At 48.5% G+C, this 26,933-nt stretch overlaps 1 protein-coding gene across 1 annotated transcript in view; it reads left to right on the top strand.

The window, feature by feature from the left end:
- myo7a (myosin VIIA) overlaps positions 1 to 26,933 on the top strand; it is a 201,606-nt gene that overhangs the window by 84,759 nt on the left and 89,914 nt on the right. The window contains exons 10-17 of the mRNA XM_033023456.1: positions 4,616 to 4,769; positions 13,274 to 13,350; positions 14,918 to 15,037; positions 15,960 to 16,102; positions 20,200 to 20,410; positions 24,433 to 24,568; positions 25,651 to 25,757; positions 26,455 to 26,592. Of these exons, the coding sequence (XP_032879347.1) occupies positions 4,616 to 4,769; positions 13,274 to 13,350; positions 14,918 to 15,037; positions 15,960 to 16,102; positions 20,200 to 20,410; positions 24,433 to 24,568; positions 25,651 to 25,757; positions 26,455 to 26,592 (1,086 nt within the window). The remainder of the gene's footprint in view (positions 1 to 4,615; positions 4,770 to 13,273; positions 13,351 to 14,917; positions 15,038 to 15,959; positions 16,103 to 20,199; positions 20,411 to 24,432; positions 24,569 to 25,650; positions 25,758 to 26,454; positions 26,593 to 26,933) is intronic.

Raw genomic sequence — 26,933 nt, 5'->3', positions numbered from 1 at the left:
ACCACACATACCAGCACTCCAGAAAGCACCCCCCCCCCCCCCACTAGCCACCAATATTGGAATTGATGGAGAGGTGGAATATTGTGTCGGGGGACCAGCCCTCCCGTGTGAACATGGGACCCAACGGGTCCCACTTAGCCTAGTATATATTGTAAATAGCTGGGGTCCCAGCACTGAGCCTTGCGGTACCCCACTAGTCACTGCCTGCCATTGTGAAAAGGACCCGTTTACTCCTACTCTTTGCTTCCTGTCTGCCAGCCAGTTCTCTATCCACATCAATACTGAACCCCCAATACCGTGTGCTTTAAGTTTGTATACTAATCTCTTATGTGGGACCTTGTCGAAAGCCTTCTGAAAGTCCAGATATAACACATCCACTGGTTCTCCCTTATCCACTCTACTAGATACATCCTCGAAAAATTCTATAAGATTCGTCAGACATGATTTACCTTTCATAAATCCATGCTGACTTTGTCCAATGATTTCACCACTTTCCAAATGTGCTGCTATCCCATCTTTAATAACTGACTCTAGCAGTTTCCCCACTACCGATGTTAGACTAACTGGTCTGTAATTCCCCGTTCTCTCTCTCCCTCCCTTTTTAAAAAGTGGGGTTACATTAGCTACCCTCCAATCCTCAGGAACTACTCCAGAATCTAAAGAGTTTTGAAAAATTATCACTAATGTTCCACTATTTCTGCGGCTACTTCCTTAATTACTCTGGGATGCAACCTATCTGGCCTGGGGATTTATTGGCCCTTAATCCATTCAATTTACCCAACACCACTTCCCGGCTAACCTGGATTTCACTCAGTTCCTCCAACTCCTTTGACCCGCGGTCCCCTGCTATTTCTGGCAGATTATTTATGTCTTCCTTAGTGAAGACAGAACCAAAGTAGTTATTCAATTGTCTGCCATGTCCTTGTACCCCATGATCAATTCACCTGTTTCTGACTGCAAGGGACCTACATTTGTTTTAACTAATCTTTTTCTCTTCACATATCAATAAAAACCTTTGCAGTCAGTTTTTATGTTCCCTGCCAGTTTTCTTTCATAATCTATTTTCCCTTTCCTAATTAAGCCCTTTGTCCTCCTCTTCTGGACTCTGAATTTCTCCCAGTCGTCCGGTAGGCTGCTTTTTCTGGCTAATTTGTATGCTTCATCTTTTGATTTGATACTATCCCTGATTTCCCTTGTTATCCACGGATGCACTACCTTCCCTGATTTATTATTTTGCCAAACTGGGATGAACAATTGTTGTAGTTCATCCATGCAGCCTTAAAATGCCTTCCATTGCATATCCACAGTCAACCCTTTAAGAATCAATCGCCAGTCTATCTTGGCCAATTCACGTCTCATACCCTCAAAGTTACCTTTCTTTAAGTTCAGGACCCTTGTTTCTGAATTAACAATGTCACTCTCCATCCTAATGAAGAGCTCAACCATATTATGGTCACTCTTGCCCAAGGGGCCACGTACAACAAGACTGCCAACTAACCCTTCCTCATTACTCAATACCCAGTCTAGAATAGCCTGCTCTCTCGTTGGTTCCTCTACATGTTGATTTAGATAACTATCCCGCATACATTCCAAGAAATCCTCTTCCTCAGCACCCCTGCCAATTTGATTCACCCAATCTATATGTAGATTGAAGTCACCCATTATAACTGTTTTACCTTTGTTGCAGCATTTCTAATTTCCTGTTTGATGCCATCCCCAACTCCACTACTACTGTTAGGTGGCCTGTACACAACTCCCACTAGCGTTTTCTGCCCCTTAGTGTTTCGCAGCTCTACCCATACCGATTCCACATCCTCCAAGCTAATGTCCTTCCTTTCCATTGCGTTAATCTCCTCTCTAACCAGCAACGCTACCCCGCCTCCTTTCCCTTTCTGTCTATCCCTCCTGAATATTGAATATCCCTGGATGTTCAGCTCCCAGCCTTGGTCACCTTGGAGCCATGTCTCCGTGATCCCAACTATATCATAGTCATTAATAGCTATCTGCACATTCAACTCATCCACCTTATTACGAATGCTCCTTGCATTGAGACACAAAGCCTTCAGGCTTGTTTTTACAACACTCTTACCCCTTATACAATTATGTTGAAAAGTGGCCCTTTTTGATTTTTGCCCTGGTTTTGTCTGCCTGCCACTTTTACTTTTCACCTTGCTACCTATTGCTTCTCCCCTCATTTTACACCCCTCTGTCTCTACGCTCACACATTTAAGAAACCTTTTCCCTTTAACTCCATTCTCGACTATCCCATTTGACACCCCACCCCCCTTATTCAGTTTAAAACCACCCGTGTAGCAGTGGCAAACCTGCCTGCCAGAATGCTGGTCCCCCACCTGTTAAGATGCAATCCGTCCCTTTTGTACAGTTCCCCCTTACTCCAAAACAGATTCCAGTGATCTAAGAATCTAAATCCCTGCCCCGTGCACCAGCTCCTCAGCCACACATTCAGGTCCCGTATCTCCCTGTTCCTGCTCTCGCCAGCACGAGGAACTGGAAGCAAACCGGAGATAACAACCCTGGAGGTCCTGCCTTTCAGCATTTTTCTGAGCTCTCTTAAGTCACGCTGAAGAATATTCATCCCCTTCTTTCCGACATCGTTTGTGCCGACATGCACTACCACTTCCGGCTGTTCACCTTCGCCCTTGAGGATTTTCTGCACTAAATATAGAATGGAGACGAGGAAACACTTTTTCTCACAGAGAGTTGTGAGTGTGGAATTCTCTGCCTCGGAGGGCGGTGGAGGCCGGTTCTCTGGATGCTTCCAAGAGAGAGCTAGATAGGGCTCTTAAAAATAGCGGAGTCAGGGGATAAGGGGAGGTCAGGAACGGGGTACTGATTGGGGATGATCAGCCATGATCACATTGAATGGTGGTGCTGGCTCGAAGGGCCGAATGGCCTACTCCTGCACCTATTGTCTATTGTCTATTGAGAGTTACAAAGTGATGGAATAACTCGGAGAATGCAGGAGAATGGGGTTGGGAGGGGGGGATAGATTTGCCGTGACTGAATGGCGGAGTAGACTTGATGGGCCGAATGGCCTAATTCTATAATCACATGATCTTATGATTATGATCATCTGGCAGGTCAGGCAGCATCTCTGGGAGAAGTGACATTTCGTATCCGGACCCCTGTCTATGTCTTCTATCCACGTTCTCCAGAGACGCTGCCTGAGTTACTCCAGCACGTTATATCCGTCTGGTATCGACCAGCATCTGTCGTTCTTTGTGTCTGCATTAAGATAGTGTGAACAGGTGGTTTGCGTGGACTTGGTAGACTGGAGATCCTGTTTCCATGCTGTATCTGTAATAGAATATAACTCTGGGCACGAGATACTAGTTACTACCTACGTCTTTGCATATGTCCACCTGGTTCTTAACCCAGTGTTAACTCGCTTCAGATTACATACCAGCCTGATTTCATGCCCTTGTGCATTAATCTTGGACTCCCTCGCCACCTCTTTAGATCTCATTAAAACCTACTGAATAATGAAAGGCCTGGATAGAATGAATAATGAATGAAGAATAATAATGAATACGTTTATTGGCCAAGTATTCACATACAAGGGATTTGCCTTGGTGCTCCGCCCACATGTCATACAGTGACAGTTAGGAATGACTCAGAAAACACTAAACATTAATGATAAAACACCATTGATCAAGCATGTGAACCAACAAAATACCAGATCAAAGGGAGGCTACAGATTTTTGGCTGTTGAGTAGAGCAACTACTCGTGGATAAAAGCTGTTTTTATGCCTGGCTGTGGCAGCTTTGACAGTCCGGAGTCGCCTTCCAGAGGGAAGTGATTCAAAGAGTTTGTGGCCAGGGTGAGAGGGGTCAGAGATGATCTTGCCCGCTCGCGTCCTGGCCCTTGCAGTGTACAGTTCATCAATGGAGGGAAGGTTGCAGCCAATAACCTTCTCAGCTGATCGGACGATTCGCTGCAGCCTCCGGGTGTCGTGCTTGGTGGCTGAGCCAAAGGATGTGGAAAGGATGATTCTACTTGTGGAAGAGCCTAGGACTAGAACATGCAGCCTCAGAATAAAATGAGGTGCTTTAGAATGATGAGGGTAGTGAATCTGTGGAATTCATTGCCACAGACGGCTGTGGAGGCCACGTCATCGGGTATTTTTAAAGCCGAGATCAACAGGTTCTTGATTGGTAAGGGCATCGTAGGTTATGGGGAGAAGGCAGGGGAGTGAGATTGAGAGGGAAAGATATTGAATGGCAGAATAGATTTGATTGTCAAATTACATAATTCTGCTCCAATGTTTATGGTCTTGTAGCCTTCAGTTCCCTTTGTAGCTGATGTTTAAGAAATACTTAGACGGGTACATGGATAGGACAGGTTTAGAGTGATATGGGCCAACCACAAGTAGCTGGGACATTGTTGGCCGGCGTGGGCAAGTTGGGCCGAAGGGCCTGTTTCCACACTGTATGACTCTAATGGGGTTTGAGAGGGAAAATAGATCATCCATGACTGAATGGCGGAGTAGATTCGATGGGCCGGATGGCCTAATTCTGTGCCTATGACTTGGGGGTCTTTATGTGCTTGAGTTCGTGTGCAGCTTACGTGACATCTGAGATATGTGTGTTCCAGGGAAAGTGCACCTTCTGCGATGGCCGGGATGACAGCAAGGAGTACGCCAACATTCGCTCCGCCATGAAGGTCCTCATGTTCACCGACACGGAAAACGGGGAGATCAGCAAGCTGATGGCTGCCATCCTGCACATGGGAAACCTCTCGTATGAACGTAAGTCTGCATCTCCCGTTGAGTCTCATTGTCTTCAACTCGTTTTCACCAGGCCCACAGCAAACAGTGGCCTGATTCCCTTATCGTCGCTACTTTCTTCATTGGAGTTTAGAAGGATGAGGGGGAATCTTATAGAAACATATAAAATTATAAAAGGACTGGACAAGCTAGATGCAGGAAAAATGTTCCCAATGTTGGGCGAGTCCAGAACCAGGGGCCACAGTCTTAGAATAAAGGGGAGGCCGTTTAAGACTGAGGTGAGAAAAAGCTTTTTCACCCAGAGAGTTGTGAATTTGTGGAATTCCCTGCCACAGAGGGCAGTGGAGGCCAAATCACTGGATGGATTTAAGAGAGAGTTAGATAGAGCTCTAGGGGCTAGGAGGCCAAATCACTGGATGGATTTAAGAGAGAGTTAGATAGAGCTCTAGGGGCTAGTGGAGTCAAGGGATATGGGGAGAAGGCAGGCACGGGTTATTGATAGGGGACGATCAGCCATGATCACAATGAATGGCGGTGCTGGCTCGAAGGGCCGAATGGCCTCCTCCTGCACCTATTGTCTATGTTCTATGTTTTTTATATATCTTTCATTCATTTGTTGTATATCTCTCTAAATCACCGTCTATATCTCTCGCTTCTCTGTGTGAACAAGAGTCTCGACCTGAAACGTCACCTATTCCTCTCTCCAGGGATGCTGTCTGACCCGCTGACTTACGCCAGCATTCTGTGTCTAGTTTTGTTTGGAGATACAGGGTGGAAACAGGCCCTTCAGGCCCCACCGGGACCGCGGCCACCAGCAATCCCCGCACACTTGCACTATCCTACACGCACTAGTGACAATTTTACATAAATAACCAAACCGATTAACCTACAAACCTGTACGTCTTTGGAGTACGGGAGGGAATTGAAGAAAACCCCACGCAGGTCACTGGGAGATCCGACACACAAGCACCCGCAGTCAGGATCCTACACTGTAAGGCAGTACAGCTGCACCACCCAGCAGCCCCAAACATGACCCCTTCATTTCATGATGGGGCGAGCTTGGGACAGAGGTGGCGATCACCAACCAGTGGCTGTTTGAATAGTCCACGTCTAGAAGGCCTCGCACCAAGGTTTGGTTGATGGAATGAACACAGATGGGTGTCCATGGTTAGTATGGACTTGTTGGGCCGAATGACCAGTTACTGTGCTGTATGACACTGACTCTATGAATATGGTCTGAGAAGAGTTAACTGGCATGAGAGATGGTTTATTAGACAATAGACAATAGGTGCAGGAGTAGGCCATTTGGCCCTTCGAGCCAGCACCGCCATTCAATGTGATCATGGCTGATCATCCCCAATCAGCACCCCATTCCTGCCTTCTCCCCATATCCCCTGACTCCGCTTTATTTAAGAGCTCTATCTATCTCTCTCTTGAAAGTATCCAGAGAACCGGCCTCCACCTGAGGCAGAGAATTCCACAGACTCACAACTCTCTGTGAGAAAAAGTGTTTCCTCGTCTCCGTTCTAAATGGCTTACCCCTTATTCTTAAACTGTGGCCCCTGGTTCTGGACTCCCCCAACATCGGGAACATGTTTCCTGCCTCTAGCGTGTCCAAGCCCTTAACAATCTTATATGTTTCAATAAGAACCCCTCTCATCCTTCTAAACTCCAGAGTGTACAAGCCCAGCCGCTCCATTCTCTCAGCAGTAGTTGGGTGGAAGTCCATAGCTTTTGTCGGCACTGGGCCTGTACTCGCTGGAGTTTAGAAGGATGAGGAGGGATCTTGTTGAAACTCACTGGACAGTGAAAGGCCTTGAAAGAGTGGATGCGGAGAGGATGTTTCCACTAGTGGGTGAGTCTATGACCAGAGGGCACAGCCTCAGTATATAAGGACATGCCTTTAGAAAGGAGATGAGGAGGAATCTGTTTAGCCAGTGGGCTGTTTCCATGGTGTATGACCATAACTCTTACGAATCAGGATTGAGAAGGCCTGACTGACTTGAGATGGTTTCTTGGAGAAGCTAGGTATTGGATAAATGGTCCTTGGTCAGTTAGGACTGAGATGAAGGAAAGGTCGTGTGTATGGAGCAATCCTGTGTGTGGGTGGGACATTGAGCTTGAGTTGCATATTATCAAGGTGGTTAGTGTGGGGGAACGTGGGTTGATGTGTTTTGGTAGATGAGATGCACTGAACTGAAGAAGGGTCCTGACCGGCAATGTCGCCCATCCTTCTCTCCAGAGATGCTGCCTGACCCGCTGAGTTACTCCAGCACTTTGTGTCCATCTTTGATATGAACCAGCATCTGCAATTCCATGTTTCTACATTTTATCCGGGATTGGAGGGTATGATTTCATACAACATAGCACAGTACAGCACGGGAACAGGCCCTTCGGCCCAGTACGTTCCTGCCGGAAATGATGTGGAGAGGATGTTTCCACGAGTGGGAGAATCTTGGACTAGAGGTCACAGCCTCAGAATTAAAGGACGTTCTGTTAGGAAGGAGATGAGGAGAAATTTATTTTGTCAGAGGGTGGTGAATCTGCGGAATTCTTTGCCACAGACGGCTGTGGAGGCCACGTCAGTGGATATTTTTAAGGCAGAGATAGATAGATTCTTGATTAGTACGGGTGTCAGAGGTTATGGGGAGAAGGCAGGAGAATGGGGTTAGGAGGGAGAGATAGATCAGCCATGATTGAATGGCGGTGTAGACTTGATGGGCCGAATGGCCTAATTCTGCTCCTATTCTTTATGACCTTATGATTTAAGTTAAACTGATCTTCTATGCCTGCACGTGATCAATTCCCCTCCATTCCCTGTCAGGTCTCGCGTTTGATCTAGTTTCTGGTTCTTATTGGTTTTTAGTATTAGAGTTTGCATTCTTGTTTTATTTTGGTGTCTCACATCTCCTCTTGTTTCAGGTCCCATTTCCTGTCAGGTCGTTTACCCTCATGTGATTGTTGGCCACACCCTGATGTGTTTCACCTGTGTCTCGTTATCCCCTGCTAGTCTGTATTTAAGCCTTTTGTGTTTTAGTTCCCATTGCCAGTTCGTGTTGTATGCTACTTGGTATCACCTCGTTCCAGCTCTCGAAATCTTGTAACCTTGTGATCTCGACCTTTGCCTGTATTTTCGACCACTGGTTCTTGCCTGCTCCTATATGGTACTGTTGCCTCTGTTTTGGCTACCTGTGTACTGACTTGGACCGATTAAACGCCGAAGACTGATCTGCCCTGTGTCTGAGCCTGCATTTGTGTCCTCCTCCTCGTTCAGTTCTGACATTACGAACTGGCCAACAATGGACTCAGCGGGCTCTGATCCTTTTCGTGCAGCGCTCCAGAAGCAAGAGGAGCGCATCTCGCATTACGAGGGTCAACTCTCCTCGATCGTCGCCGGGTTCCGGGATCTCGGCGAGCGTCAGCAGGGGTTCCAGGCAGACATCGGTTCACAGGTGAACACTTTAAGTTCTCGGTTTGAAGACCTGGTTACTCGGCTGAATTCTTTGTTTCCTGCTGCGGCTCCCGTGCCTGCCGAGTCTGTTTCTGCACATGGGAAGTCTCGTATGTCTCGCATGGGAAGTCTCCGGCTAGTCCCATATACCTGAGCCTGAGACGCTAGGCTCAGAGAAAGAGATCGAGAGAGGAGATCGGCTGCAGTTCGGTCCTCCTCCCAGCAGTGGCGGCAGCGTCGCCCTTCACCTTCCAGTCGGGACTTCTTCCCTCTCGGCCGGTCCAGTCAGCCTACAGCGCCACCTGCATCTTCGGAGGAGCCCATGCAGGTGGGACGAGCCAAACTCAGTCCGGAGGAACGGCAGCGCCGCCTAAGGGAAATGAGGTGTTTTTACTGTGGTGAACTGGGACATTTGTTGAACAGCTGTTCAGTAAAAGACAAAGCTCACCAATGAAAGAGAGGACATTGGTGAGTTGTACCACTCCTATGAGCCGTTCCTCTCGTCCATTGTCGACGGTACAATTGTTGGTGCATTCCCAGTGGCACTCCCTGCAGGCTTTGGTTGATTCTGGGGCAGATGAGAACTTCATGGACATTCGCTTGGCTGATGAATTGAAGCTGGAACGTGAACAGCTTCAAGATCCTATGGAGGCTAGTACACTGGATGGGCGCCTACTGTACAGGGTAATTCACCGAACTCAACCTGTTCAACTCATCGTGACAGGTAATCACCTTGAGACCATCAGTTTTCAGCTCCTCGACTGTCCTCTTCATCCTCTGGTTTTGGGGCTCCCTTGGCTGTCTTACCATAATCCTCACATGAACTGGGGTACTGGGGAAGTAATTTCTTGGGGGAATAACTGTAAACTCATCTATCTGCATGATTCTTCTCCTGAGTCTATGAAGGATCCGTCAAGGAGCAGTTTGCTGGGATCTTCCAGGACCGCCCTCCGGCAGCCTCCCCGTTCAAGGGAGGAGGATTTTCCAGATCTCACCAAGGTTCCCTCATATTATCTAGACCTAAAGGAGGTGTTCAACAAGGCCAAGGCCACATCTCTTCCGCCGCATAGACCGTACGACTGCTGCATCGACCTTCTGCCAGGTACAGCGCCTCCTAAGGGCCATCTCTACTCCTTGTCTTCACCTGAGCGGCTCGCCATGGAAAAGTACATTGACGATGCCCTTGCTGCTGGGATCATCAGACCTTCTTCTTCACCTGCAGGAGCTGGATTCTTCTTTGTGGATAAGAAGGATGGAACACTTCGGCCCTGCATTGACTACAGAGGACTCAATGACATTACTGTTAAGAACAGATACCCTCTTCCTCTTATCTCCTCTGCATTTGAACTGTTAAAAGACGCTGCAGTATTCACTAAGTTAGATCTTAGAAATGCGTATCATCTGGTGAGGATAAGGGACGGGGATGAATGGAAAACTGCGTTTAACACACCCAGTGGTCATTATGAATATCTGGTCATGCCGTTTGGTCTTACTAATGCGCCAGCAGTTTTTCAAGGCATGGTTAATGATGTTTTACGGGACATGCTGAACCGATTTGTGTTTGTGTACCTTGATGACATTTTGATTTTTTCTCCAGACGAGACTTCCCATGTGCAGCATGTACACCAGGTGCTAGAACGTTTGCTCCTGAATGATCTGTTTGTGAAAGCTGAGAAATGTGAATTTCATGTTAACACTGTTCAATTCCTTGGTTATGTTGTATCACCTGCTGGTATACAGATGGACCCGAGCAAGGTCAGTGCTGTGGCCACCTGGCCTACACCCTCCAGTCGTAAGCGACTTCAGGGGTTCCTTGGGTTTGCTAATTTTTATAGGAAGTTTATCCGGAACTTTAGTGTCACTGCTGCACCACTCCATGCTCTTACCTCACCCCACGTGCCTTTCTCTTGGTCCTCTCAAGCAGAAACTGCATTTATGAGACTCAAGAGGAGCTTCTCCTCAGCCCCCATCCTGGTTCACCCTGACCCGTCACTCCAGTTCGTGGTTGAGGTGGACGCCTCGGGTGTGGGCATCGGGGCCGTACTCTCCCAGAAATCCCCCACAGATGGTCGATTACATCCCTGCGCTTTCCTCTCAAAGAAGCTTTCTCCTGCTGAGAGAAATTACGATGTGGGTAACCGTGAACTGTTAGCGGTTAAAACAGCCTTGGAGGAATGGAGACATTGGTTGGAGGGTACCAAGCAGCCGTTTCTAGTTTGGACAGACCACAAAAACCTGGAATACATCAAGTCAGCCAAACGCCTCAACTCGCGCCAAGCAAGGTGGGCTCTCTTCTTTAATCGATTTGATTTTGTACTGTCTTACCGCCCTGGTGCCAAGAATGGCAAACCTGATGCTCTCTCCAGACAGTTTGATCCTGACCCATCCCCTAAGGTTTCAACTCCCATTGTGCCTGCTTCCTGTTTTGTTGGGGCGGTTACTTGGGAGATTGAGAAGAGAGTTTCCGAGGCAACTGCTGGTGTTCAGTCTCCGCTAGGGTGTCCTTCTAATCGTCTGTTTGTTCCCGAGTCTCTTCGTTCACAGGTGATTCACTGGGCTCATACGTCTCGGATCTCCTGTCATCCCGGTGTCCGCCGAACCCTGTTTGTGGCCAAACAGCGGTTTTGGTGGCCTTCCATGGAGAGGGGGATTAAGGAGTACGTCGCCGCCTGCAGTATTTGTGCTCAGAACAAGACCTCCCGTCGGGCTGCCTTTGGCCTCCTGAATCCGCTGCCTGTCCCCTCACGCCCCTGGTCAGACATATCCATGGACTTTCTCACGGGATTGCCCTCTTCTGAAGGTAACACCTCAGTCATGACTGTAGTGGACAGATTTTCTAAGATGGTCCATTTCATTGCGTTGCACAAGCTTCCCTCCGCCAAGAAGACGGCAGAGGTCATGCTGTCTCATGTTTTTCGCATTCATGGATTTCCCAGAGACATTGTGTCTGACCGGGGGCCTCAGTTCGTGTCCAGGTTTTGGAAGGAGTTTTGTTCTCTGTTGGACGCCACGGTCAGCCTTACATCTGGTTATCACCCGGAATCCAATGGACAGACTGAACGCCTTAACCAGGAATTGGAGACAGGACTGCGGTGCTTGGTGGCACAGAACCCTTCAACTTGGAGCAAACACCTTATTTGGGTGGAGTATGCACACAACACACTTCCTTGCTCATCCTCTGGCCTCTCTCCATTCCAGTGTGCCTATGGTTATCAACCGCCATTGTTCCCTGCTGTGGAGAAGGAGTCCAGTGTGCCCTCCGCTCAGGCTCTCGTCCGTCGCTGTCGCAAGGTTTGGAATGGGGCTCGTCAGATGCTGTTGCGCAGTTCTGCGCGTTACAAGAGGATGGCTGACCGTGGAAGAACGCCGGCTCCAGTATACTCACCTGGTCAAAGGGTGTGGCTCTCCACTCGAGACTTACCGCTGAGGGTGGAATCCCGGAAGCTGGCTCCTCGTTTTGTTGGTCCTTTCCCCATATCGAAGGTCATCAATCCTGTGGCGGTTCGTCTCAAACTCCCCCGTGCCATGAGGGTCCACCCTACTTTCCATGTCTCCCGTCTGAAGCCATTTAAGGAGAGTCCTCTGGTCCCTGCCTCCACACCCCCTCCGCCCCCCCGGTTCCTTGATGGGGGTCCAGTGTTTACGGTCAGCCGGTTGCTGGGGATGCGCCGGCGTGGTCGTGGTTGTCAGTATCTTGTGGATTGGGAGGGGTATGGACCTGAGGAGCGGTCTTGGGTGCCAGCTCGCAACATATGCGACCCGGAACTTATCAGGGACTATCGGCGCCAACATCCTGAAGATCCTGGGCCGTCAGGAGCCGGCCGTGGAGGGGGGGGGGTACTGTCAGGTCTCGCGTTTGATCTAGTTTCTGTTTCTTATTGGTTTTTAGTATTAGAGTTTGCATTCTTGTTTTATTTTGGTGTCTCACATCTCCTCTTGTTTCAGGTCCCATTTCCTGTCAGGTCGTTTACCCTCATGTGATTGTTGGCCTCGCCCTGATGTGTTTCACCTGTGTCTCGTTATCCCCTGCTAGTCTGTATTTAAGCCTTTTGTGTTTTAGTTCCCATTGCCAGTTCGTGGTGTATGCTACTTGGTATCACCTCGTTCCAGCTCTCGAAATCTTGTGACCTTGTGATCTCGACCTTTGCCTGTATTTTCGACCACTGGTTCTTGCCTGCTCCTATATGGTACTGTTGCTTCTGTTTTGCCTACCTGTGTACTGACTTGGACCGATTAAACGCCGAAGACTGATCTGCCCTGTGTCTGAGCCTGCATTTGTGTCCTCCTCCTCGTTCAGTTCTGACAATTCCCTGCATATCCATGTGCCTATAGAGTCAAAGTGATAGTATGGAAAATGGCCCTTCAGCCCAACTTGCCCACAGTCCCAGCTACTCTAGCCCCACTTGCCTGCGGTTGTTCCATATCCCTCCAAATGTGTCCTATCCAAGTACCTGTCTAACTGTTTCTCAAATGATGGGATAGTCCCAGCCTCAACTACCTCCCCTAGCAGTTTGTTCGATTCACCCACCCCCCTTGGCGTGAAAAAGTTACCCCTCGGATTCCTATTAAATCTTTTCCCCTTCAACTTGAACCCATGTCCTCTGGTCCTCGATTCCCCTACTCTGGGCAAGAGACTCTGTGCATCTACCCGATCTATTCCTCTCATGATTTTATACACCTCTATAAGATCACCGCTCATCCTCCTGCGCTCCATGGAATAGAGACCCAGCCTACTCAACCTCCCCCTATAGCTCACACCCTCCAGTCCTGGCAACATCCTTGTTAATCTTTTCTGAACCCTTTCAAGCTTGACAATATCTTTCCTATAACATGGTGCCCAGAACATGAACCTAGAGGATCTAAAATCCTCTGAAATGCCCGTCTTGTTTGACTTTGCCAACACTCTAGGCAGATGTTTCATTGTAGATGAGATAAAGTTTGTCTTGATAAAGTCTGAAGAAGGGTCTCGACCCGAAACATCACCCATTCCTTCTTTCCAGAGATGCGGCCTCATTCGCTGAGTTGCTCCAGCATTTTGTGTCTACCTAACGTTTGTCTTTTCTTTGGTCTTCAGCTCGAATGTACGACAACTTGGATTCATGTGAGGTGGTGTACTCTGGTCAGCTCTTGACTGCTGCCACTCTACTCGAGGTGAATATGTGGTCAATGTGTGGTCCGTGTCCCTGCATGCGTGTCCATCCGTGTGGGCGCATCCATGTCCGTGCATGTGCGTCCGTGTCACCGTGCATGCGTGTACGATTCATGACCCTTGTCCATGTTCTCCAGAGATGCTGAACGGTTTGAAAGTGCTTTAATTGTCATGCTTGCAAATAGTCCAGTAAAGTTGTGCCGGACGTAAGCACAATGCCCGATTAGCAAAGAGTACAGAAATAATCCACTGGTTCTGCATGCAAGAGGAGCCAGGTTTCTTTGGGCACCATTTTCCAAGCCCAGTCCGTGCTCTGGGTCTTATGGAGGGATGCCTGATCCAGGCGAGCTCCAGGCTGCTGCAGGGCCTCCAGCCGTCGCCTTCCCTTTGTTAAACTGAGTTATTTTGTCAGTCCAATTCAAGAAAACTCTTGTTGCTGTTGAAATTGATTCTTTATTCTGACATCGCTGGATAATTCTTTAAACCTTCCAACACAGAGCTGGAGATTCTGGGGCAGGTCCAAAGAGCTACTGACTTTGGTACAAACGTAACGCATTATATAGGTATTAGACAATTATGGTACAGAAAGTGTGGCAAACTATTAATCAATCATTATGGTTTACCATACATTAGCTAATTTGCATTAAACAATCAACTAAGTCCTTTCCAGTGATTGACAACATGTGTAGTCAGTGATTTTCCCTTTTCTGGCCTTTTTACAACCCTTGCTCCCTCTGTGGTTTTCTTTATCCTCTTTGCTCAAAATCATTTTATTTCAATGAAGTAAAACCACAGAAATATAAAATAAATTCTCAGAGACCACCTCTCAGAATATAAAATACACAACATACAGCAACCACACAATACATAAACACAAAACATATATTTTCACTTTTGGAAAAGAAAGTTATTTCTAAAACTTCAGATTTAAACAAAGTCTAATACTTACAATCCTAATTAAAACACAATACACTTCACAAATAATTTCCCTACAACTACATAGTTAAAATACAGTTACTTATGGATTACAAATATTAAATATGAGTTTTGCCCCATTCGTACAAAGTGGTAAAGACTTAAGTTATTTCTAATCACACAATTCCCAACTCCATTGCCAGATATTCAATGGCGGACCTGTATATTCCTGCCAACATAATCAGTTTGGGCAATCAGGATTCAATTTATTACGAATATAAAACAACAGATCCCGGACTGCAATACAGTCCTATGTTAAGGGCGGCACGGTGGCGCAGCGGTAGAGCTACTGCCTTATAGCGCCAGAGACCCGGGTTCGATCCTGACTAAGGGTGCTTGTCCGTACGGAGTTTGTACGTTCTCCCCGTGACCTGCGTGGGTTTCTCCGGGTGCTCTGGTTTCCTCCCACACTCCAAGACGTACAGGTTTATAGGCTAATTGGCTTTGGTGTAAATGTTTTAAAATGTCCAATGTGTGTGTCGCGTAGTGTTAATGTGCGGGGATTGCTGGCCAGCATGGACTCGGTGGGCCGAAGGGCCTGTTTCCGCGCTGTATCTTTAAACTAAACTAAACCGTTGTTCCTTTCTCCTTCAGGTAGATTGCCTGGACCTCCAGAACTGTCTCACCAGCCGCACCATTATAACAAGAGGAGAGACAGTCTCCACTCCTCTCAACATGGTCCAAGCGCTCGATGTCCGAGATGCTTTTGTGAAGGTGAGTTTTAGTATAGCTTAGAGATGCAGCCGGGAAACAGTCCATTCAGCCCGCAGAGTCTGCACCTTCCACCGATCACCCCGTACACTAACTTTATCGTACACTAGGGACAATTTGCAGAAGCTAATTAACCTACGCATCTTTGGAGTGCGGCAGGAAACCAGAGCACCCGGAGAACTCCACCACCGTGCCTCCATCTCTGGAGGATATGGATAGGCAACCATTTGGGTTGGGACACTTCATTTTATTGGCTCAATCCTGATCTGTTAACTGGTCCCTTCACCAAAAGAGACACAGAGTGCTGGAGTAACTCAGCGTGCCAGGCAGCACCTGTGGAGGACTTGGACAGGTGATGTTTTGGGTCTGGACCCTTCTTCAGTGGATTGGCTCTATACTGTCTTCAGGGAGAACGTACAAACTCCGTACAGACAGCACCTGGAGTCAGGATCAAATTTTTTTCCCCTCGTCTATCATATTGTTTACAGTGTGCTATGTTTACATATTCTGTTGTGCTGCTGCTGCAAGTAAGAATTTGTATCTGAAGACGGGTCTGGACCCGAAATGTCACCTATTCCTTCGCTCCATAGATGCTGCCTCACCCGCTGAGTTTCTCCAGCATTTTTGTCCACCTAAGAATTCCATTGTTCTGTTTGGGACGTAGGACAATAAAATGCTCTTGACTCTTGAGTCACAAGGTCACAGGGAGAATGTACAGGCAGCACCTGTAGTCGGGATCGAACCAGGGTCTCTGGCGCTGTAAGGCAGCAACTCTACCGCAGCGCCACCTGAAGGTTAAATGGGAGGGGAGTCAAAGGAGAGTGAGTGCTTGTTCACATAATACCTGCCACAGCTGCTTAACCTGATCTCCAACGTATCTTCTGCCCCCCCCCCCCCCCCAACCCCTCTCATGTCTGTTGTCAAGGGTATCTATGGGCGGCTCTTTGTCTGGATAGTCGAGAAGATCAACGCTGCCATTTACAAACCTCCGTCGCGGGAACCCAAGACCGTGCGCAGATCCATCGGCCTACTGGATATCTTTGGGTTTGAGAACTTCCACTCCAACAGGTAAGACAATAGACAATAGGTGCAGGAGTAGGCCATTCGGCCCTTATGAGCCAGCACTGCCATTCAATGTGATCATGGCTTATCATCCCCAATCAGTACCCCGTTCTTGCCTTCTCCCCATATCCTTTAACTCCGCTATCCCTAAGAGCCCTATCTAACTCTCTTGAAAGTATCCAGAGAACCGGCCTCCACCGCCCTCTGAGGCAGAGAATTCCACAGATTCACCACTCTCTGTGTGGAAATTTTTTTCCTCATCTCCGCTCTAAATGGCTTACCCCTTATTCCTATACTATGGTCCCTGGTTCTGGACTCCCCCAACATCGGGAACATGTTTCCTGTCTCTTGCCTGTCCAAACCCTTAATAATCTTATTTGGTTTCAATCAGATCTTGGGCACCAATCAATACCCCGTTCCTGCTTTCTCCCCATATCTCTTGATTCTGTTTGCCCTAAGAGCTAAATCTAACTCTCTTTATAATAACATGCAAACTCCACACAGACAGCACCCGAGGTCGGTATCGAACCCGTGTCTCTGGCGCTTTGAGGCAGCGGCTCTACCCGCTGCGCCACTCTGTTCACACATGTCAGAATGATCCCACTTTCTACCCCACCGCCTCCACATTAGCGATACTGTACAGAGGCTAATTATCCTACAAGCCTGTACATATTTGGAGTGTGGGAGGAAATAGGAGCACCCAGAGAAAACCCATGTGGTCACGGGGAGAACGTACAAACTCCGTACAGACGGCACCCGTAGTCGGGATCGAACCCTGGTATCTAGCGCTGTGAGGCAGCAACTCGACCACCAGCAACCAGGTGGTTCGAGTACATGGAGTTATACAGGTCCATCAGCCCAACTCGTCCATTCTGCCCAGACCATCACACAAACCAAGCTCCCTTCCATCGACTCCATCTACACCTCATGCTGCCTTGGCAAGGCCAGCAGCATCATCAAGGGCCAGTCTCACCCCCGGTCACTCCCTCTTCTCCCCTCACCCATCAGGCAAGAGGTACAGAAGTGTGAAAACGCACGCACACCTGCAGATTCAGGGACAGTTAAGGACCTGTGCCACTATGTGATTTTATTTTTGGCGATTGCCGGCATCATTGACGTGGCGTGATGACATAATGACGAGCGGTGGTTTATCAAGTGTCGCAACGTTGTTTTTGTTGCCGCTGGATTTTGGAATGTTCAAAATCTTTTGGCGACACTGATATTACGTCGGCAGTCGCCGAAAAAAATCGCCAAATGGGACAGGCCCTTTATCAGACAAGTGAACCATCCTATGAACAGTTAGGGAGTGGTCCTGACCCTCCTCTCTCCCTCTTGAACACTAACATCTACCTCATTGGAGACCCTCAAACTATTTTAAATTGGACTTTACTGGAAATATTTGCCACTAAACGTTATTCCCTTTATCATAGAAACATAGAAAATAGGTGCAGGAGTAGGCCATTCGGCCCTTCCAGCCTGCACCGCCATTCAATATGATCATGGCTGATCATCCAACTCAGTATCCCGTACCTGCCTTCTCTCCATACCCCCTGATCCCTTTAGCCACAAGGGCCACATCTAACTCTACCTTTGCCTGTGTGTGAATGTGTGTGAGTGATTGGTGGTGGTCGGAGGGGCCGTAGGCGCAGATTGGCAGCCACGCTTCCGTCAGTCTGCCCCTGGGCAGCTGTGGCTACAGAAGTAGCTTACCACCACCGAGTGTGACTGAGGAGTGAATGAATAATGCGATGTAAAGCGCCTTGAGTATTAGAAAGGCGCTATATAAATCCCATCCATTATTATTATTATTATTAAATATAGCCAATGAACTGGCCTCAACTACCTTCTGAGACAGAGAGTTCCACAGATCCTGTATCTTCACTGTGGACAGCTTGAATGGGATCATGTATAATACTTCCGCACACTGAATAGCAAGCAACCAAAAAGCTTTTCACTCTACCTCGGCACAATAAGTTAAACTAAACTAAGATGTTCATTTAAACTTCTAAGAAAGTAAGGACACTAGCCTACCTTCTCTTAGATTAGTTTATTGTCATGTGTACTGAGGTACAGTGAAAAGCTTTTTGTTGCGTACTCCACCCTTTGCCTCTGTAACGTCACCTCTCCATGTTCTCCAGAGATGCTGCCTCACTCTCCGAGTTACTCCAGCATTTTGTGTATTTCCTCGTAAATGGTCTCTGGTTCTTGATTGGGTGGGACTAGTGTAGATGAAAGGCCGAATTCCACACTGTATGCCTCTGTAGTTACTCATAGAGTGATACAGTGTGGAAACAGGCCCTTCAGCCCAACTTGCCCACACCGACCAACAATGTCCCAGCTACACTACGTGTGGCCCATATCCCTCCAAACCTGTCCTATCCACCCCCCCCCCCCCACCCCCCATCAGTCTGAAGAAGGGTTTCGGCCTGAAACGTCGCCTATTTCCTTCGCTCCATAGATGCTGCTGCACCCGCTGAGTTTCCCCAGCAATTTTGTGTACCTTCGATATTCCAGCATCTGCAGTTCCCTTTTGAACACTATCCATGTACCTGTCTAACTGTTTCTTAAATGTTGGGATAGGCCCCCCCCTCAACTAACTCCTCTGGCAGCTTGTTTTGTACACCCACCGCATTTTGCGTAAAAAGGTGACCACTCAGATTCCTATCAAAGTTGAGCGAAGGAACTTCTTCGGTTAGAGGGTGGTGAATATTTTTAAGGCAGAGATAGATAGATTGATAGATAGATAGATTCTTGATTAGTATGGGTGTCAGGGGATATGAGGAGCAGGCAGGAGAATGGGGTTAGGAGGGAGAGATAGAATTCCACAGATTCACCACCCTCTGACTAAAGAAAATCCTTTGCCCAACTCTAATAGGAGTTGCTACGCTAAAGCGAATGCAGCGCCGGAGACCCGGAGTTTGTACGTTCTCCCCTGCGCGACCTGCGTGGGTTTTCTCCGAGATCTTCGGTTTCCTCCCACACTCCAAAGACGTACTGGTTTTTTAGGTTCATTGGCTTGGTGTAAATGTAAAAATTGTCCCTAGTGTGTAGGATAGTGTTAGTGTGCGGGGATCGCTGGTCGGCGCGGACCCGGTGGGCCGAAGGGCCTGTTTCCGCGCTGTATCTCTAAACTAAACTAAAACTACTAGACTCAATACTCTGATGAAGACTGGTGCATGCCGATGTGCTGAAAGCCTTCTGGACCACCCGATCACCCTGTGACACCACTTTCAACTATCTCTAAACTAAACCTATGTGTAAGAAAGAACTGAAGCTGCTGGAAAAATTGAAGGTAGACAAAAATGCTGGAGAAACTCAGCGGGTGAGGCAGCATCTATGGAGCAAAGGAATAGGTTTCGGGTTGAGACCCTCCGTCAGACTGATGTGGGGGTGAGCACATCAACTCCCCCTCCCATTCCGAATCCGACCTTTCTATCCTGGGCCTCCTCCATGGCCAGAGTGGGTCCCACCCCAAATTAGAGGAGCAGCACCTCATATTTTGCTTGGATAGTTTACACCCCAGCGGTATGAACATTGACTTCTCCAATTTCAGGTAGTCCTTGCTTTCTCCCTCCTTCCCCTCCCCGTCCCAACTCTCCCACAGCCCACTGTCTCCGCCTCTTCCTTTCCCCTTCCCGCAACCCCCCCCCCCCCCCCCACCCCCACATCAGTCTGAAGAAGGGTCTCGACCCGAAACGTCGCCCATTCCTTCTCTCCAGAGATGCTGCCTGGCCCGCTGAGTTACTCCAGCATTTTGTGTCTACCAAAGGATCAAATAGTTTAGTTTATAGATATAGCATGGAAACTGGCCCTTTGGCCCACCGGGTCTGCGCCATTGACTTCTCCAATTTCAGGTAGTCCTTGCTTTCTCCCTCCTTCCCCTCCCCTTCCCAGCTCTCCCACAGCCCACAGTTTCCGCCTCTTCTTCTTCTTCCCGCCCCCACCCCACCCTTACGTCACCTATTCCTTCACTCCATAGATGCTGCCTCACCCGCTGAGTTTCTCCAGCATTTTTGTCGACCTTCGACTAAACTTTGTGACGAGCATTGTTTTATCTGGGCGCCACAAGTGTTGTGATTGTCCTGTGTGTCGTCCCGCTGCAGCTTTGAGCAGCTGTGCATCAACTTTGCCAACGAGAACCTGCAGCAGTTCTTTGTACGTCACGTGTTCAAGCTGGAGCAGGAGGAGTACAACCTGGAGAACATCAACTGGCAGCACATCGAGTTCACCGACAACCAGGATGCCCTGGACATGATCGCCCTCAAGCCCATGAATATCATCTCACTCATCGATGAGGAGAGCAAATTCCCCAAGGTACGGGGTGTAGACGCGGTGAGGGGGGGGGGGGAGAGAGAGACCAGGTGTCCTTGAGACTCTTGAAAGGCGCCCATAAATAACATTTATTATTATTATTATTATTAAGTGTGGTAGAGTGTTTATGAAGGAACTGCAGATGCTGGAAAATCCAAGGTAGACAAAAGTGCTGGAGAAACTCAGCGGGTGCAGCAGCATCTATGGAGCGAAGGAAATAGGCAACGTTTCGGGACGAAACCCGGAAGGGTTTCGGCCCGAAACGTTGCCTATTTCCTATAGTGGAGATTGTTCAACTCTTTGCATGGAGCGAAGGAAATAGGCAACGTTCTTCAGACTGATGGAGAGCGGGGGGGTGGGGGGGGGGGGGGGGGGGAAGAAAGGAAAATGGATGAGGAGGAGCCCGAGGGCTGAGGAAGAGATGAGAAGGGGAGGAGACAGCAAGGGCTACCGGAAATTGTAGAAGTCACCACTAGGGTGCAGACTGCCCAAGCGGAATATGAGGCGCTGCTCCTCCAATTTCCGGTGGTGTTCACTCTGGCCGTGGAGGAGGCCCAGGACAGAGAGGTCGGATACGGAGTGGGAGGGGGAGTTGAAGTGCTGAGCCACCGGGAGATGAGGTTGATGTTTGGTGGACTGTGTGGGGTGGGAGGACCCGTTGCTCCTCCCGTGCAGCAGGTGGCGCTGCACAGGACGAAGGGAGATGTTGTGTATGTAGTTCTGTAGAAGCTACAAGGACCGCGCGCGGCTTTAGGATGTTATAGTCCGCGGGCCAGCGATCGGAGCGCTTCATCTGGCGACCCCCCGGCTCCACGATCTGAGCTATAGGGAGAGATCGGGCAGGCTACACCACAGAAAGTCTTAATTTTTTTTTTACCTTACGTCTTTAGTGAGGAACCTGAAGAAAGACAGGTCGGGTCACTTACATTGGCGATTCGAGCATTTTATAGCAAAACTGCACGCTATGCTTGTAGATGTGGACGCCATGACTGAAGCCGATTAAAAAAAACAACAAAAAAAGTCCTATATTTGATTCCCAAAATGGCGGAAAAAATTACCCATGACCAACGACGCCTTTTTCGCCTAGTGGTCTATCTTGCTCCTGTAGTAGACAGTGAGTGTGCTGCCATTTGGAGTTGTCTTGCTGCCAGCATTGGGTAAAGACTCCTGTTGTAAATCGAAGACTCTCAAGTTGGGTGTAGACTTAGAATAAGAACACGAAAGGGGGAGAGAGGTCATAAGGTCATGAGTGGTAGGAGCAGAACTAGGCCATTCGGCCCATCGAGTCTACTCCGCCATTCAACCATGGCAGCTTGATCTATCTCTCCCTGGGCATGATCAGCCATGATCACATTGAATGGCGGTGCTGGCTCGAAGGGCCGAATGGTCTACTCCTGCACCTATTGTCTATGGTCTCCCAAACCCCATTCTCCTGCCTCCTCCCCATAACCCCTGACACCCATACTAATCAAGAATCTAAGGTAGACCCAAAATGCTGGAGTAACTCAGTGGGTGAGGCAGCATCTATGGAGAGAAGGAATGGGAAAAATCTATCTATCTATCTCTGCCTTGAAAATATCCATTGATTTGGCCTCCACAGCCTCCAGTGGCAAAGAATTCCACAGATTCACCACCCTCTGACTAAATAAATTCCTCCAGCACCTTCCTAAAAGAACGTCCTTTAATTCTGGGGCTATGACCTCTAGTCCTAGACTCTCCCACTAGTGGAAACATCCTCTCCACATCCGTTCTATCCAATCCTTTCACTATTCTGTACTTTCTGTATAAGGGGGTCCTTGACAATTCTAGCATTTTTCTCGAGAGCTAGAATACACAATTAAGGATGTAATGCTGAGGCTCTATAAGGCGCTGGTCAGGCCGCATTTGGAATATTGTGAGCGGTTTTGGGCACCATTTCTGAGGAAGGATGTGCTGGCTCTGGAGAGGGTCCAGAGGAGGTTTACAAGAATGATCCCAGGAATGAGTAGGTTAACCTATGATGAGCGTTTGTCGGCACTGGGCCTGTACTCGCTGGAGTTTAGAAGGATGAGGGGGTTCCTGATTGGAACATACAGAATAATGAAAGGCCCGGATAGAGTGGATGTGGGGACAATGTTTCCACTAGTGAGAGAGTCTAGGACCAGAGGTCACAGCCTCAGAATTAAACAACTTTACTTTAGAAAGGAGATATGGAGTAATTTCTTTAGTCGGAGGGTGGTGAAAATGGGGAACTCTTTGCCACAGACGGCTGTGGAGGCATTTAATGGATATATTTAAGGTAGAGATTTATAGATTGTTGACTAGTGTGGGTGTCAGAGGTTACGGGGAGAAGGCAGGAGAATGGGGTTAGGAGAGAGAGATAGATCAGCCATGATTGAATGGTGGAGTAGACTTGATGGGCTGAATGGCCTAATTCTGCTCCTATCACCTATGATCTTATGATTCGGTGCCTGAGAGAGAGGTTGTGTGTGAGGGGGGGGGGGGGGGGGTGGGTTCCATGATCAACAGGCTGGGATTTCCAAAGGGATCAGGTCCATCAAATCCTCACCAGCTCTTCCGATTCAGTTATTCCATCGATGGGCGGCATGGTGAAGCAGCGGTACAGTTACTGCCTCACAGCGTCAGAGACCCGGGTTCCATCCTGACTATGGGTTCTGTTTGTACGGAGTTTGTACGTTCCCCTCGGGACCTGCGTGGGTTTTCTCCTGGTGCTTCAGTTTCCTCCCACGCTCCTAAGACGTGCAGGTTTGTAGGTTAATGGGCTTCTGTAACTTGACCATTGTGTGTGCATAGAAACATAGAAAATAGGTGCAGGAGGAGGCCATTCGGCCCTACGAGCCAGCACCGCCATTCATTGTGATCATGGCTGATCGTCCCCTATCAATAACCCGTGCCTGCCTTCTCCCCATATCCCTTGACTCCACTAGCCCCTAGAGCTCTATCTAACTCTCTCTTAAATCCATCCGGTGATTTGGCCTCCACTGCCCTCTGTGGCAGGGAATTCCATAAATTCACAACTCTCCGGGTGAAAAAGTTTTTTCTCACCTCAGTCTTAGATGACCTCCCCTTTATTCTAAGACTGTGGCCCCTGGTTCTGGACTTGCCCAACATTGGGAACATTTTTCCTGCATCTAGTTTGTCCAGTCCTTTTATTATTTTATATGTTTCTCTAATGTAGGGTTGAACTAGTGTACAAGTGATTGTTGGTCGGTGTGGTCTGTTTCCACGCTGTATCTCCAGACTTGTTCCCCCAATGGCTCGTGCCTGACGTTGAGCTCTTTCTGTTCTTATTTCAGATGTTTTGCATCTGCAGTTATATTATTGTTTTGATTATGATTTTCCTGCTCTACATGTTTAAGAACTTTACAACTTAAGATATTTACCTTGAGCACAATTTGTATGTGAAAACCTCCATTTAAGTTCCCTTCGTGTCTCCCTGATTGAAGTCAGTGGGAAATGAAACCACCATCCATTTGATAAAAGATTAAGAGATGAAAGTGTGCAGAGAAGATTTACGAGGATGTTGCCAGGACTAGAGGGTCTGAGCTACAGGGAGAGGTTGAGCAGGCTGGGCCACTGTGCCTTGGAGCGCAGGAGGATGAGGGGTGATCTTATAGAGGTGTACAAAGTCATGAGAGGAATAGATCGGGTAGACGCACAGTCCCTTGCCAAGGGTAGCGGAATCGAGGACCAGAGGACATGGGTTTAAGGTGAGGGGGGGAAAGATTGAATAGGAACCCGAGGCGTGGCATTTTCATGCAAAGGGTGATAGGTGTATGAAATGAGCTGCCGGAAGAGGCATTTGAGGCAGGTACCATCACAACGTTTAAGAAAGGTACTGTCCATGGATAGGACAGGTTTGGAGGGATATGGACCAGGTGGGACTAGTGTAGATGGGATATGTTGGCTGGTGTTGGGCAAGTTGGGATGAAGAGTCTATTTCCGCGCTGTAAGATTCTATGACCTAGAGTTGCTCCAAGATTGTTTTATACTAGGCTTCCGTTCACAAGGCTGTCTCCTCCTAGGGCACAGACACAACGATGCTGAACAAACTGAACTCTCAGCACAAGCTGAACGCCTACTACATCCCACCAAAGAACAACTATGAGACCCAGTTTGGCATCAGCCATTTTGCTGGAATTGTCTACTATGAGACGAAAGGTAAGCTGATAATAATTTGTAACAAACAATGACAAATAATCTGAACAATAATCACTAAAGTAATGGATGGTTGTTTAAGTTGAGGAAGGACATTCTTGCTATTGAGGGAGTGCAGCGTAGGTTCACAAGGTTAATTCCCGGGATGGCGGGACTGTCATATGCTGAGAGAATGGAGCAGCTGGGCTTGTACAGTCTGGAGTTTAGAAATTCAAGAAGGAACTGCAGATGCTGGAAAATCGAAGGTAGACAAAATTGCTGGAGAAACTCAGCGGGTGCGGCAGCATCTATGGAGCGAAGGCTTTACAAATGTGGCTGTGGTATCGGGTCTGGGTTTTTTTTCTTTGCAAATGTGGCTGGGAAGAAGGGTTTCGGCCAGAAACATTGCCTATTTCCTTCGCTCCATAGATGCTGCCGCACCCGCTGAGTTTCTCCAGCAATTTTGTCTACCCTGTAGTTTAGAAGGATGAGAGGGTATCTCATTGAAACATATAATGTTATTAAGGGTTTGGACAAGCTAGAGGCTAGAAAAAACATTCCCGATGTTGGGGGAGTCCAGAACCAGGGGCCACAGTTTAAGAATAAGGGGTAAGCCGTTTAGAACGGAGACGAGGAAACACTTTTTCTCACAGAGCGTTGTGAGTCTGTGGAATTCTCTGTCTCAGAGGGTGGTGGAGGCCAGTTCTCTGGATACTTTCAAGGGAGAGCTAGAGAAGGCTCTTAAAGATAGCGGAGTCAGGGGATATGGGGAGAAGGCAGGAACGGGGTACTGATTGTGGATGATCAGCCATGAGGTGCAGGCCTACTCCTGCACCTATTGTCTATTGTCTATTGACAGGTTTAGAGGGATGAGGGCCAAACGCAGGCAGGTGGGACTAGTGTAGATGGAGCATGTTGGTTGGTGTGGGCAAGTTTGGCCGAAGGGCCTGTGTCCACGTATGAATCTGGTGTAGATGGGGCATCTCGGTCAGCATGAACTAGTGGACCGAAGGGCCTGCTTCCGTGCTTTGCGATTCTATGACTAGCTATATGCAAAGAAATGTCGGTCTAAACCGCGCATCACATTCATCCCCTCCTCTTGCCAGGTTTTCTGGAGAAGAATCGCGACACTCTTCACGGAGACATCATCCAACTTGTCCACTCCTCCAAGAATAAGTTCATCAAACAGATCTTCCAGGCCGATGTTGCCATGGTAACCACCACATCTTTATTTTTAATGAGGGGAATGCAGGTGGGGGTGGGTAGGGTGGGGGGGGTCCACGATCAACAGGCTGGGATTCCCAATGGGATCAGGGCCACCAAATCCTCACCAGCTCCTCCGATTTTTCCCCTTAACCCTGCAAGTTGGGTTTGAGTGCCAGAGACACCGGTTCGATCCTGACCTCGGGTGCTTTTTGATGCTGCCTATCCCAGTTATTCCTTCGATGGGTGGCATGGTGCCTCAGCGGTAGAGATACTGCCTCACAGCGCCAGAGGGCCGGGTCCGATCTCGACTACGGGTTCTGTCTGTACGGAGTTTGCACGTTCTCCACGTGACCTGCGTGGGATTTTTCCAGGATCTCCGGTTTCCTCCCACATCCCAAATGTGTACAATTACTCGCGTAATTGGCTTCAGTGAAATTGTGAATTGTCCCTAGTGTGTGTGCAGGCCAGTGTTGGTGTTCGGAGATCACTGGTCAGCACGGACTCGGTGGGCCGAAGGGCCTGTTTCCGCGCTGTATCTCTAAACTAATAACTGGATTGAACTAAACTAACGGCTGCACAGCAGTGAAGGAGTTAAACGCCGGGGTCAGCCCAGCCAACGATGCAATAGGAAAGTGTCTCCTGTTTTTTCGCAGTTTCCTGTAGCTTTAGTAACTCCATTGTCCACTCCTTTCTCTTTCCTCCAGGGCGCGGAGACCAGGAAACGCTCGCCGACGCTGAGCAGCCAGTTCAAACGCTCGCTGGAGCTGCTGATGAGAACTCTCGGTGTCTGCCAGCCCTTCTTTGTCCGTTGCATCAAGCCCAATGAGTACAAGAAATCCATGGTAGGAACCGCCAACGGCCTTTGATCGCGACGGGCCATTGGTTCAAACTTCTCGTGTCGTGGAATAACGGGCGCGGTGTTTAGTTTAGTTTGCAGTTACAGCGTAGATACTGGACCCTTCGGCCCAACGTGTCCGCGCCGACCAGCGATCCCAGCGCACTAACATTATCCTACGCACACCAGAGGCAATTTACATTTTACACCACATCAATTAACCTACAGATCTGTACGTCTCTGGAGTGTGGGAGGAAGGACATCCTTGTGATTGAGGCAGTGCAGCGTAGGTTCACGAGATTGATCCCTGGGATGGCGGGACTGTCATATGAGGAAAGATTGAAAAGA

Source organism: Amblyraja radiata, chromosome 6, assembly GCF_010909765.2.
Source record: "Amblyraja radiata isolate CabotCenter1 chromosome 6, sAmbRad1.1.pri, whole genome shotgun sequence".
NCBI classification, from domain to species: Eukaryota; Metazoa; Chordata; class Chondrichthyes; order Rajiformes; family Rajidae; genus Amblyraja; species Amblyraja radiata.
Note: the sequence above shows the minus strand (reverse complement) of the source record. Positions and strands in the feature narration are given on the sequence as shown.